Source organism: Anser anser (assembly GCF_964211835.1).
Source record: "Anser anser genome assembly, chromosome: 1".
In the NCBI taxonomy this organism is placed as follows: Eukaryota; Metazoa; Chordata; class Aves; order Anseriformes; family Anatidae; genus Anser; species Anser anser.
The window spans coordinates 77,365,615-77,378,415 of NC_139720.1; the positions used below are offsets into that span (position 1 = coordinate 77,365,615).

At 39.7% G+C, this 12,801-nt stretch overlaps 1 protein-coding gene across 4 annotated transcripts in view; it reads right to left on the bottom strand.

Moving 5' to 3' along the window:
• Positions 1-12,801, bottom strand: part of LOC310896856 (sulfotransferase 6B1-like) — a 113,383-nt gene that overhangs the window by 17,204 nt on the left and 83,378 nt on the right. For 3 of the 4 annotated variants that reach the window (XR_014581872.1, XM_083829717.1, XM_083829718.1), the window contains exon 5: positions 199-364. Coding sequence is in view for 3 of the 4 variants with exons in the window: in XM_083829717.1 (XP_083685843.1) it covers positions 199-343 (145 nt within the window). In the remaining variant the exon portion in view is untranslated. Of the gene's footprint in view, positions 1-198; positions 365-3,478; positions 3,497-12,801 lie in introns of those variants that run through there. The other variant, XM_083829719.1, reaches the window with a different exon arrangement.

Here is a 12,801-nt window from a genome sequence, read left to right on the forward strand (position 1 = left end):
CAATTAAAGAATCAAAATTTAGACAAATGATTTGTATTTTGGGGGTAATTTAAACACTTCCTGAGAGAATAACATTCTCACATATTCAAACATCCTTCCCTGTTTCTTGCACACGGGTATTTCACAACTAAGTTAAGCAGAGAACACAAAACAAACAATTGAAACGTCTTGCAATTAACATCTAAAAGTAGAACTTACCAGATTTGGGATAGGAACCCAAAAGGACATCATCTTCCCTAGCATCAAAAGTATCCAAGGATTTTAAGAGTTCTAGAGAAGACCTGGTGGTAAAGGGAATCCCCTTAAACATATGAATTAGTTCTGTCTCACTGGGGTTGGACATGTTTGCTTAAGTCTTCGATTCCTGCAAATCAGATACCAGCGAAATGACAGGAGGATTTAAGAGTCACCTCTAAGTTAGATGGTTTGAAGTAACAAACTGAAACCAGCAATACAAACCTCATGCTTTTATACTTTGTTGTGCATGATGAAGTCCCTATCAGGTATCGATTTTTCTAGTTAGCTGATAAAGGAAACTGAAATGTTAGAGGTAATTTCATAAATAATTGAAATGCAGAGTCATCAAAAATGTGTATCATTTGTCATTTATTAGCTTTCCAGATAAAGAAAGGGGGTGATAGTTAAAGTATAGTAATTGTGGAAAATGCCAAGACTGACCATTTTGTGTTGCCATAAAATTTGCTTAGTGTGATTATTGAACAAGTTATACTTCCATGGAAGCAGTATCTTATTTTATGTGATTGAAATATTTTGGATTTTCATTTTATGAAATATGCAGTGGCCTGAGTGTTCAAAAGTGCAAGCTGATTCCCAATGCTTCAATTATGTGATGTCAAGAAAACAGTTTTCAAAACATTTCAGAATTTCAGCCTGAGGCTTCTTAAAAACAGAGGAACTTCTGAAGCACAATCATTTTTTTAAGCTGTCATCTATCTCCATAAGAGGAGTACAGAAAAAAAAATCACAAATTTTAAGCAGATATTTCACATTGGGTTGTATCCTACATGTTGCATGACTAGAAATGGTTGAAGATTTCAAAATCTTTCCACAGAAAATGCATAATCATAATATAATCATCATAATAATAATTTTTAAAAAAAGGCACTTGCAGGAAAGACATAGTTCTCAATTCATTGCCCATTATGAAATGTGTTTTTTGAAAAATTTTGAATCTGTAGAAATCACCATTAATGTTTTTCAACCTGAAATATAAGTGTATCATATTAAAATAAATAGCTCTGGTTTGAATCAAAATATTTTGAAATGCTTAATATCTCAATTTTCATTTCCATTGTCACTAACTGATTTTTTTTAGGGTGGTGTGATTCCAGAACCTTCAGACTTTGATTTTTCAGTGGATTTTTTTTTTTCATCTAGGTCTCAAAATCTCATGGGATAAGAAAAACATTTGTAAACAGCGCTTCACTTATCTTTACATTCTTTTCCCCAGGCAGCCAGTGGCTTCATTATTCCTATTGAAAACCTCCTACAAGATATTCCAGTGAGGTCCTTCAGTGTATTCAAATTGACTTTAAAACCTGTATGCAAATCTTGTTTTAAAATAAAGTAGTCCTTTGGAAATTTCTCAAGGTCATGGTTTTTGTTTTATCATAAATAATAACATAGGCTTAGTCATAAGCTGACTACCAAAGGTACCTCCCATGATCCAGGGTAAGAAGTTAATGATGGAGATGTCCTTCCAGTACTTGACCTATTGAGATTACAGGCAAGGAGGAAGGACAGCTATCAGCTTCTGTACATGCTTGTTTCTAATACAATTTCCAGAAAAATCAGTATAATAGGAGTGATTTGTTTTTCTTTCTTGGCAGTATTGCCAGTCTACTAGTCAAAGAAATGTGAAGTCAGCAAGCCTTGATATTTTCAACTGTCTCATCTATAAAGCTGCCCTTAAACAGCTACAGCCTGAAAAATGTGCCCTTTGTCCTCAGAAAAGTCAGTTATGCAGGGCCAGGTGAGGATCAAAATCATGTCAAATACGCTCTGGGGGCATGTTTTCTATTACTAGCAATGAAGGGAGATGGGAATCATTCAGGAGGTAATTGAGTCAGTCTTTGGGACATCTCTAGCTAGCTGCTTTGAATATATACTTTTATTTCTGAGGAAGATGGAGCATTGGATGGGGCTCTGCATAACGTTTCTAGCTCTTTCTGCAGCAAAAAAAAAGAGGATACAAGAAACACAAGGACACTGATGCACAAGCAGAATTCGGAGGACCTCTTAGTAGTGACAAACTCAACATTTTTCTCTTTACTTCCCGATCTGAAGACCTAAGTTACCATTGTTTCATATTTTATGGGCTAATTCCTTGAAAAGTCTATCCTCTGTCAACAGATTTCATTTCAGGTACTTCAGGTGCACTAGCTATATCTGGAGACATAATGAATCCTCCTTCTGTGGGTTAGTCTGAATTTCAGAGAGATTTCAGAGGTTTGTTTTACAGTTGTGGTTCCAGCCATATGCATTTAGTGCAGGATGAGAGAACTATTACCCTGATGTAGCCAAAAAAAGTTCACTGTAAAATACATTGCATATTTACTATGCCTTGTCCCTTTCATTTCTTCATACATTCCTATTATCTTCTGAGTCAGCACATTTCCCTAATCTAATCACTTGGAGACTAATTAATCATTCACAAATGAAATGGCCAAGGTGTAAAACAGAAGCAATACAGTAGCAAGGAAAATTCCAATTCTATTACCTCATCTAAATTACTTCTTACACTAGCTTCTGTTTTCAGCACCCATAATGTAAATCCAGGGGAAGCAAACTGAAATTGCTGCTCCTTCTCACATCTTGTCTATGCTTGGAAAATAGGGCCTGTCCCTGAAAGAGTGCAGTATCCTGAACTGCAATGAGCTAAGGAAAAAGAGTACTCAGCTCCTTGCAGGACTGGGCACAAACTTCTGTTTTCAAAGTTAGCGTAGTAGAAAGGGTTTAAAGAACGCCATACCAAGTCCTCCAACCCACTTTTGCTGTCTCCTTTGTCTGTATTACAACACAGAACGTAGACTACAACTGACACGTTTTGAACCAGATAAACACAGGCATGGCAAGCTAATCCTGAAGAATTTCTGTCTCTGTTGCGTAGATCTCTGCCACAGGCTCTAAGGAACTGCTTTTAATAGCACGTTGTCCTTGTCTTGTTCTCTAGCCCTGCTATGGGTGCAGATGGAGCACACATTTTACCAGCAGGTTTCACAGAGATTTGCTAGCAGAAGAGCAATCTTGAAATTTCGAGTTTGGCTTTTCTCTCTGGTTTAAGGAAAATACCGCTTGGTAGGTGGACACTGCATTTCTGGGCTGCTTCATTCCAGCTCCTTCTACCACTTTCTTACCTTCTCCCATCTGTATCCTTGCCCTGGTGAGTGACTGCTTTCTGAAGCCTTAAATAACTCAAATAAAATTGACTGTTTTGTAACTGTGTTTACTCTGTTACCTCCACTTCAGGTTCAACATTCTCTTCTCTGTTTGATGAAAGACAGTAGCATGTGCATCTCTTTCAGCTGCAGATTTCTCAAGTGAGGCGAATCACAGTAGTGTTCCCCACCAAACATATCTCAGGCAGCATGTACTAAAAGAAATAGTAACATTGTGGAAAACATGCAGTTAAATGTGTTGGTTACCTGAGTCAGACTCTGGAAGCACATCCACAGGGTTCTGAATGTTTTAGGTAGCAGTGTTGAGCATCAACTTTCTCATTTTTAAAATGCCCTAAATCCATCCAATATTTTAATCTTGTCATATTGAATAGCAAATGGAGAATTAAAAGCGACATTGCTTGTCATTGCATTTTGTTGCTCTAATTCTCTACCAGATGTACCAATCATTTGAAACTAGTAGGAATTTATGCCTGTAAAGATTGTCCCTGTGTATCTATGTAAAATTTGTACAAAGGCTCTGCAACAATGATGAAGAAATGAAATCTTCTAAGACTATTTAATTGCCGAAGGCAAACACAGCTGCTGGTCCTATGAATGCAAGGCTGACTTCCAACATAGAATTTCAGCTAGGGAATACACTGCTGTGGACAAACTACATAGTTCCATCTCCATCTTCTTCATAGTTCCATTTCCATTCATCTCCAGCTTATTTTCTGTACCTCCCCAATGATCTGAACCCCACAGTCATTTCTGTAGGGCTCACTATGTCCATTCTTTGCTTTCCCATATTGCAGAATTGCAATGAATGCCATCCCTACTTGTTTTGATGCTATAGCTTTTTTCTTTTAAACTTATAGTCAGTGACTATTCAATAGAGACAGCCTTTGAAATGTTAATTACAGTGTGAGTGTTTAAACTGACTGGGAAATTATGGCACCTCAGTGCCTAGCTGTCACCAGTTTAGGAAACAAAACCTGGTTCCACTTTCAAAGAAGTATTTGGGTGCAGAGTGGGCATAGGGCTGACCAGAGCACATCAGGACTGATGAGCTTTAGTCACTGACCATCAGTTTACTCTGAGATAATCCCAGCTGTCAAGAGGTATGGCTTAGCCAAAAGCACTTCACCCACATGGGCATTACATTGCTCTGCAATTCCAGCAGCAGATTCTCTGCCTGGTATGCCTTCTCACAGTGCCTGGACTCTTGCATGTGGGTAGAGAAGCCCTCCTTCATTCTCCCATAGTTCAATACTAATCATGTACAATGATTTAACAACTCTGATTTCAGAAGTTTGCTATCTGTAGTGGCTACACCCACATTTAGGTATATTGTGAAGAAGGTCAACCATTTGTGCAGAGTCTTTTTTTTTTTTTACAGCATGTCAGATTATAAAGTTCACTGTCCTCCTTTGAACCTTTTCACAATGCGTCATTGCCCAAGGATATTCTGTGCCACAGCCGCAACTGATACAGCTAATAATAACAGGGCTGCCATCAGATCTATATCTTTTGGAGAGATTGCAGGCAAAAGCCATGGCTGCAAGGTGACAGCTACTACACCAGCTCCTGTCCTGCAATGGCATGTGATGGTTCACCTTCAAGGGGTAAACACATACACAACAAAGATAGGGGGAGAGGGCGGAGGGGCAAAAAAAAAAAAAAAAACACAAAAAAAAAACACGAAAGAAAGAAAAGCAAATGAAGATTTGAACCTTCATTCCTTCATTGAGGTAATAGAGATGAAGCTGTGTAACATGCAGGGAGGCTCAGCCAGATGAATGGTCTCCCTGGCAAATATTTGTCTGTTAGGGTGGCTTTGAGAATTTCCCAGATCCCCAGGGTGACAGGAGAGGCCCTGGAGGTGTTGTTTATCTTCTGTTTATCTTTATTGTCATATCTAATATTCAGGCTTACTGGGGTAGGATTAAATAACAGAAACTGACGAGTCACCCTGTTACTGGTAGTACACACATTTATGTGATGCCAACTATTTCTGTTTTCATTTGTTAGCATAACTACAGAGAAACTTGCCTGATATTTGAAGTACACATTCAATAGTAGGTTAAAGTATTCTATAAGGAAACAGTAAAATTTCAGCAAAAAAGCCTTTGAGAGGTATGTCCTACAGAGATCAACACCCTGTGGAGCATCACTGCACACACGAAAACCAGAGCTAGGAGGACTGATGGCAAATGCTACCCTGTCAACTCACACACTGTCATTAAATCCAGCAGTTGAGAACCAGCAGCTGAGCTAACCACATCTACCTCAGTGAAGTCTTTTGGTCCAAAACTGGTGGGAGTGTACTAAGGGGATGAGGATACTCTTGTGTCTATATCTACAGGGAGACAGTGCTCCACAAGCAACCTGTTGCATCCTGTGCCAGCGCTCTGGTGGGTCCAACCCAAATGATCTGGGGATACAGAGGTAAGAAGCAGTGCAGTTTGCATCTGAGGGCATGGCCTGGAAACCTCAGGCTCATAAAATGCCAGAGGGAAGCACACCTTGGCCACTAGGGGCTGGAGGCCTCAAAGTCCCCATGCTGTGTGAGGAGTTTGCAGAGAGCGTCACTCAGGACATCTGACAGCCCCATTGCACCACGTCTCATTTGTCCATGTCCTCCTGGCAACCAAGGGCCAGCTGAAACATTGCAAGACAGCAGCATAAGTCTGGCTGTCAGTCTTGGCTTGGCTATCCCTCCATCCAGCCTACTGCGCAACTCCGCAAGCACCTGTCTTGTCCCAGGAGGAAGCCAGGCAGTGATCAACTGGTGCCAACCCCGGTGTTACCTCTCCCTGACCTAAGGAGGCTGCTCCATGGGCCCTTGAGCTGCACCCTATCAGTTAGGTGGTATCATTCATGCCGACAGCATGGAGACCTGATAGCCACCTTGCTGCTGGACCCATATCAGCAGTACAGACCTTATGTTGCAGCAAGGCTCCTATCTGTGGGTAAAAGGTCAGAGGAAACAGCAACCTGTTTCCAAGAATGGGCACCTCTATAGCGGCTGAGAGGAGCCTGTGATAAACACAAACACGACATGACTGGTTATCAAGGACTTGTTATTTTTTGACATGGTGGAGGATTGGGACTGTTTCCTCATGCCCAGTTGATTGGCAGCACCCATACCCAGTTACAAGCACACTCGTCACTCCCTTGTACAGCTTCAGACTCCTCACAGCACTGAGCTGAGCCCTACAGCCCTTCTGCAGTGCCCCCAGCCTAGCTTATTTTAAGGCTATGGCCAAAGTGTCACTTTCAGCTCACAGTCAGTTGCAAGTTATTAGACAGGAGCCATAAAATGCTGCAGGAAAAAACGGGGTGGTAGAAAGGAAGCTGAGCACCACAGGAGCTGCTCTGAAGAAAGGTGGCTGCTTCCCAGCCAGACAGTACAGCCTGGTAGTGCACAGAGCTGCTAGCTGCGCTTGGACAGGCACATTATTTGAAACGTAAAGAGAAGTTACCTGGCCACTTTTTGTAACAGATTTCTATCATTTGTGTTAGGAAGCTAAATGAGAATGCAGGCCAGATCCAGACCAGATAAGTGAAACACGTTTGGTGCTTATTCTTGCCTTTCATGTGTCTGCGTAGTAATCTGCAAACTTTTATATTTCTCCTCTGTTCTTATGAGTTTTTCATATATGAGATTTTCATACATGGCCATGTGTCATATGAACTATTTAAGCATAGACATTTTACAGAGGAAAGACTTTTATTTTTCTTTAAGCAGAGTATCCCTATTGCACTACAGTCCTCTCTGTTAGAGTCAGGACATGGTTAAGAACAACGGAAGAACAAATCTGTCATTCTCTGCCACATAGCGTTTAAGTCTTACTATTGGCTGTGGGGTAGACAACAAAAAAACTTTTTTGTGGTTCTGAAGGAAGCTTTTGAAACAGAAGCGTTACAGCTTCCTAGATCTTTTCCTGACACTGAGCAGAACTCATAATTCTCTCCTTCCATTACGCAAGATAAAGTTTTGTTTTACAGATTTAAAGGTACAAATGGCTCCATAGATCCTATAGTCTAACCACAAGTTTAACATATTGTCCAGTTTCACCCAGCTGTACCTGGTCAGATTTCAACAGCCTATTGCACACAGACATTTTTTCTGTCTAGTTTTGTTTGAAATCTTCATAAAACAAGCAACAGAGAAGTCACTTCAACCATTCATTTTCCAGTAGATAATCTCTGTCACTGTTATACCACTGTCTTACTGCTGACTTAGAAAATGAGTTTTTCCAAACATGAATAAAAACAACAAATCACTAATTTTATTTATTTATTTATTTATTTTACTGGTTTCTGGGAAGAGCTGAATTATAAATGGCTTAAAAACCTTCATCTTACCTGATTTTTCCATAGACACCATCACCCTAAGGACAAGTATTACAGAGTAGTCAGTGCAGAAGACTGAACAGGTTCCAGTCTCCTTGTTTTTTATTCCCATTATAACAGTTTTACAATGCAGGGAGAAAGGAGGGGGATATCTGCTGAGGTGGGCAATGGGTAGTGAGCTACCAATTGCCCAGGTTCAGGGGCTAAATCTCTGTCATGCTCAGATATCCCAGGTGTGATCACTCCCGGTGGGCTCACACAGTGCACAAACTGGGACTTCAGCAGTCTGCCTCTGCTCCTGGGTGCTCACAGTCTATGCTGGGACTGCACCAAAACTGATGTGGAAAGCAAGCTGAATTTGACCAGTCTTGTTTTCTCTGCAAGCTGACATGAGCACAGTTGTAAGAGCTCTTTTCTCTAAGAGGCATTCAAAACTGGGACATTAGCTGAGTAAAATCAATCACAAGGTGGACCACATTTGTCTAGTTATTAGATTCTGTTTCTATATATATTCATTAATCCATATTTATAGAGTAACTGCGTACAGGTAACACAAATTACACTAGCTATTTTTTAAATTCAAGTTGCAGCAACTTTTTCCCTCAAAAATGAAGAAAAGAAAAATATTCCCCCTTCTTATCTGCATATGGAGTATTGGCAGACTGGGTTAAGTCCAGCAGAGGGCCTCCCAGATGACCAGGGATGGAGCATATGATGGACAAGGAGAGGCTGAGAGAGCTGAGTCTGTCCAGGCTAGAGAAAAGAAGGCTGAAGAGGAACTTCATTGCTGTTAGACAACTAGTGGGTGTTTGTAGAGAAGATGAGGCCAAACTCTTCTCTAGAGGCGCACAGCAAAACAATGTGTGGCAACAAACACAGGCTGTGACAAAGGAGATTCCGGTTAGATATTTGGAAATTAAACATTGGAACAGGTCATCCAGAGAGGTTTTGAAGTCACCATCATTCAATGGATTCAACACTAGAGTGGACAAGGCTCTGAGCAAATTGATCCAGCTTAGCACTTTGCCTTGCTCTGAGCAGGGCTGCGAATAGATGCTCTCCTGAGTTCCTTTCCTACTTGAAGTGTTCTGGGGTTCTATATTTCAGAACTGAACAGTAGGGCCACTGTGCAAATATGAAGCTAATAGTTTCATCTGATGAATGATGTCTTTATATGCCTGGTGTCCTGTGAACAGCAAGAAAAAGTAGAAGAAAAACTTCCTTTAAAAGAATGGAGCTAAAATAGTGATGGGATAACTGCCAGTGCAAGATCATATCTTTCTGAATCATATCTTAAATGCAAAATTTCTACCTAAATAAGTAATAAAAGAACAGGCAGCAAAATCCAACTAGTGTTCTACCTAGGTCAGTCTTTTTTCTTCATTATCTACTACTTTTTATGAGGGTACCAGATAATCCCAAAAGTTGACTGATGAAGAGTGATGGTGTCTTCCATTCACCATTCATGAATGATAATTTTCTGCCCTGAAAATGCTGGGTAAGACCTCCAAGATCTTTGTAGCTTCTGGAATATAGCTGAGGAATCATATATTATTTGCAACCACATCAAAAAATCCATGGTCTAACAGAACTGAAATAGCTACCCTTGTTTTACATGGCTAGAGAATCAGAATCTGATCCAGACTAACTAGACTGATAACCTTTAGAGACTGTTAGGCCAACATCCACATCAAATTTTAAATTTGTGTATCCACATTAAGAGCTCCTTAGTGTCATCTAGGTCCCTAGGCTTAGTATTTTGCATTGGCTGGCTCTCTGTTTTCAGTGTTACCTTGCCAAAGTATAAAGTTTACTGTGATTAAAGTGTAATGTGGAGTGATTTATTAGCTCATTTTTTAAAATTTTATTTGACTCAGTAGGTTCCATACCACATCAAGGCATAGCCAGCTTCAGTAACTTCCATTCACAACAGCGTTTGTATTAACTAAGTGCATTATTTCTTCAGGTGAGCTTTAATCAGTCATCTTTTTCAAAATTCCCTCATCCTGGCAGGTTAGTAATAACATCATGAGCTATTTTATTTTTCTCTAAAGAAAAGCAAATGTTCCTGAAGACCAACAGGTTAAATGCAAAATCGAGCAAGTTAGTGCTAGCACTACAGATCTAGAATTCCAGCTACTTTTCACAGAATTGCCCTCAATTTCCTGCATTTTCTGATCATTATTTCTTATACTTGTGCCATTCTGTTATTATTACTAACAAAAAAAAAAAAAAAAAGATGAAAAAGTAGCTGGGTGAGGGATAAAAAGAAGTTAATGGAAGAGAAAGAATTCATGGTTCATTTCTGCACAATCAATTGCAGTGAAATTCCTAAAATGATCCTTTACATAAATAAAATAAAGAGAGCACATACAAATATCACAATCTAGACTCACATTTCTCCAAGAATTCAGGCATATCCAGCACTTTGGCTCAAACCCATATATTTATTTTAAAAATGTTTCTTCCTATCCTACATGATTGCAAGTGTATAGTACATTGTATCTTATTCAAAAAAGGGGAAATTCAGAAACTGGGAAATAGTACTGAGTTTAGTGGGAACAGTATGTTTATGCATGAATGAAGAATTTTTCATTATGAGGTCTGACTAATGAGACATATATATTTTTTTTTCAGAGTGGAAATAAAAATACTAAATGTTACAAGCTGCCAGAATATCACTGCAACAGTTCTTGATTGCTGAATACAAAAATGAAATAGTTATATGTATGCCTCATTAAATGTGTGTGCAGAAGTTGCATATGTATGGAAGATACGGCTTTAGAATGTGGAAATGAATATATGAATATATAAAATGAATACATGTAAGTGCAATCTCGATTTTCTTTTATTCTCAATATCACATGGATCTTCAAATGCATATTTATGATTTGTGCAAACATCTTACAAAGTTACTAAGTCTTTTCTTTTGGCTTGTAAAGCTATTTATCGTGCTTACAGTGAAATTTTAGCATCAGATTTCTGTCCTTGTTGTCAGACAGCATAATAAGCAATGACTGCATCACTCTCATTTGATGTAGATATATTCAAATCTTCAGGTGATTTTTCCATTACTTTTGCTGCTTTTTTGGTAAAATGTGAAAGAGAAATGCATCAGAAAAACAATGCAGCCAGCCAAGAGCAAGCACCGTAATGCAGAAGTAATGCTTATTTATTTTTAAGACTTAAGTCTAGAAGTGTACTTTTGATGCTGGGCAGTATGCCAGTGGTTAGTTTTAAGCAAGTAGATAACATTTTGATTGTTTTGAATTAATTTCTAATTATTAATTTCTAATTTAAGCGCAAAATTAGATTTGTGGCATTTACGTATTCACTTAGTGAACAGAAATCAGTTCTACCATTAGGGTATATTTCTATTGACCAGCAACAAACAGAGCTCAGCCTAATAGATATTCCACCAACAAAAAGGTCTCAGCCTAATAGCTATTCCTTCATTTATAAATACATAAATTAAGGTGTGGTAAACAATAGTGCTTGAATGCACTTCCTAATCTTCCTAATCAGTTTTGACCTTTACAATGTGAAGATCCTGATTTTAGATAACAATATAAATATTGAATCTGTTCATTCTCAGATTCATAGAATGATAGTAAAATGTGCTATTGTTTTCTGAATCTGAGCAAAGTCCTTCCTCTGTCTGAAGGTGCTACTAGGATGGGTATAGCAATTTATTTCCATGCTGTATCTTTACTGCAGAGGTAAGATGCAATATTACATGAATCTGCACATTAACAGGATGCAAATATGTATGTTGTGCACATGTCATTCCTCAAAGAGGGCACAGTTCAGATTATTCATCACAGTTTGTCGTTTTCTGCTACTGAAGGTTGGAATTTTACATTTTGAAAGTTGCTAGGCAGCACTGAGAAACCCTGACTCCACAGTGGTGGAATTTTCTGTTAGTGAACTTCTGAGATGGTTTCTACTACTTCCTATTATTCTTAACAGAAACATTTCCTAAGTCTGTGACCTTCTTGCTAGCTGTCAATATGAAGACTCATTATGGCCACCTGATGCTGGCAGTACTATTGCAGTACACGGACAGACCTGAGCTTTGCATCCCAGTCTCAGTCTTACGTGTGGAGGAGCAAAAGGAGCAGCAAACTGTCTTGCCCCAAACCATGCAGCACCCAGCCAGGGTGGGGAATCTCAGGTTCTCTTCTCTCAAACCTTGTCCACTCTCAGGAAAAGAGGAGGGTGGGTCTGTGCAGAGACCTGAGCTCTGCAGTGCACGTGCTTCTGACTCAGATCTGATCTGCACTGGTGTAGCTTACAGCAGGGACAGGCTGATTTCAAGTCTAGATTCATATATCCCTGCAGGTACAGCCTTGGTCAATGCTCTCAGATCTCGACAGCATATCAGCTGGCATTCTGGTAGCTAACAGGGGGAAACTGGCATTTCTCTCTTGTTCTTCTCTAATTTCCCCTCAACATGTACTTCCCCTCATTCCCCTTCCAGCACTTCTTCCACCACTTACTTGTGATTGTATGCTGTTGAACTATTTGTAACATAAAGACAGAGAAAAAGCTGATCCTTGCTGGCTGACACTTCTCACTGCTCTGTAGGCACATCACTACTGGCAGTTTATCAGAGGACACCAAATCAAACCCGTAACTGCTACTTCATCTCCTGCTGACTTCATCTCTCTCACTCCTCTCGACACCTCTGAAAGATAAAAGAGCCTTTTTTCTTTTGTGAGGGGGGTAATGAGAGGTGCAAGACCCAAAGCTATACAAGGCAACGATAGCTTGGATGGAGGTCCTGGAGAGGTGTTCAGAACCCTGAGGCTAAGTCCTCCATGCTCCTATCTATAAGCTCTTATCTATAAACAGGTTCAGGGTAGGTGAAGACCTTCCCAGACTCAAGGCCAATTTCCCACATGCAGGCTGTGGGCTTCTCTTGACATCAGCATGCATGCTGTCAACAATGAAAGAAGATCTGTCTTTCCCCCTTCTAACCAGAAGATGTCCAGAGTTGAACACTAGCAGAATGAGTAGTTATGAGAGAATTATGAGTAGC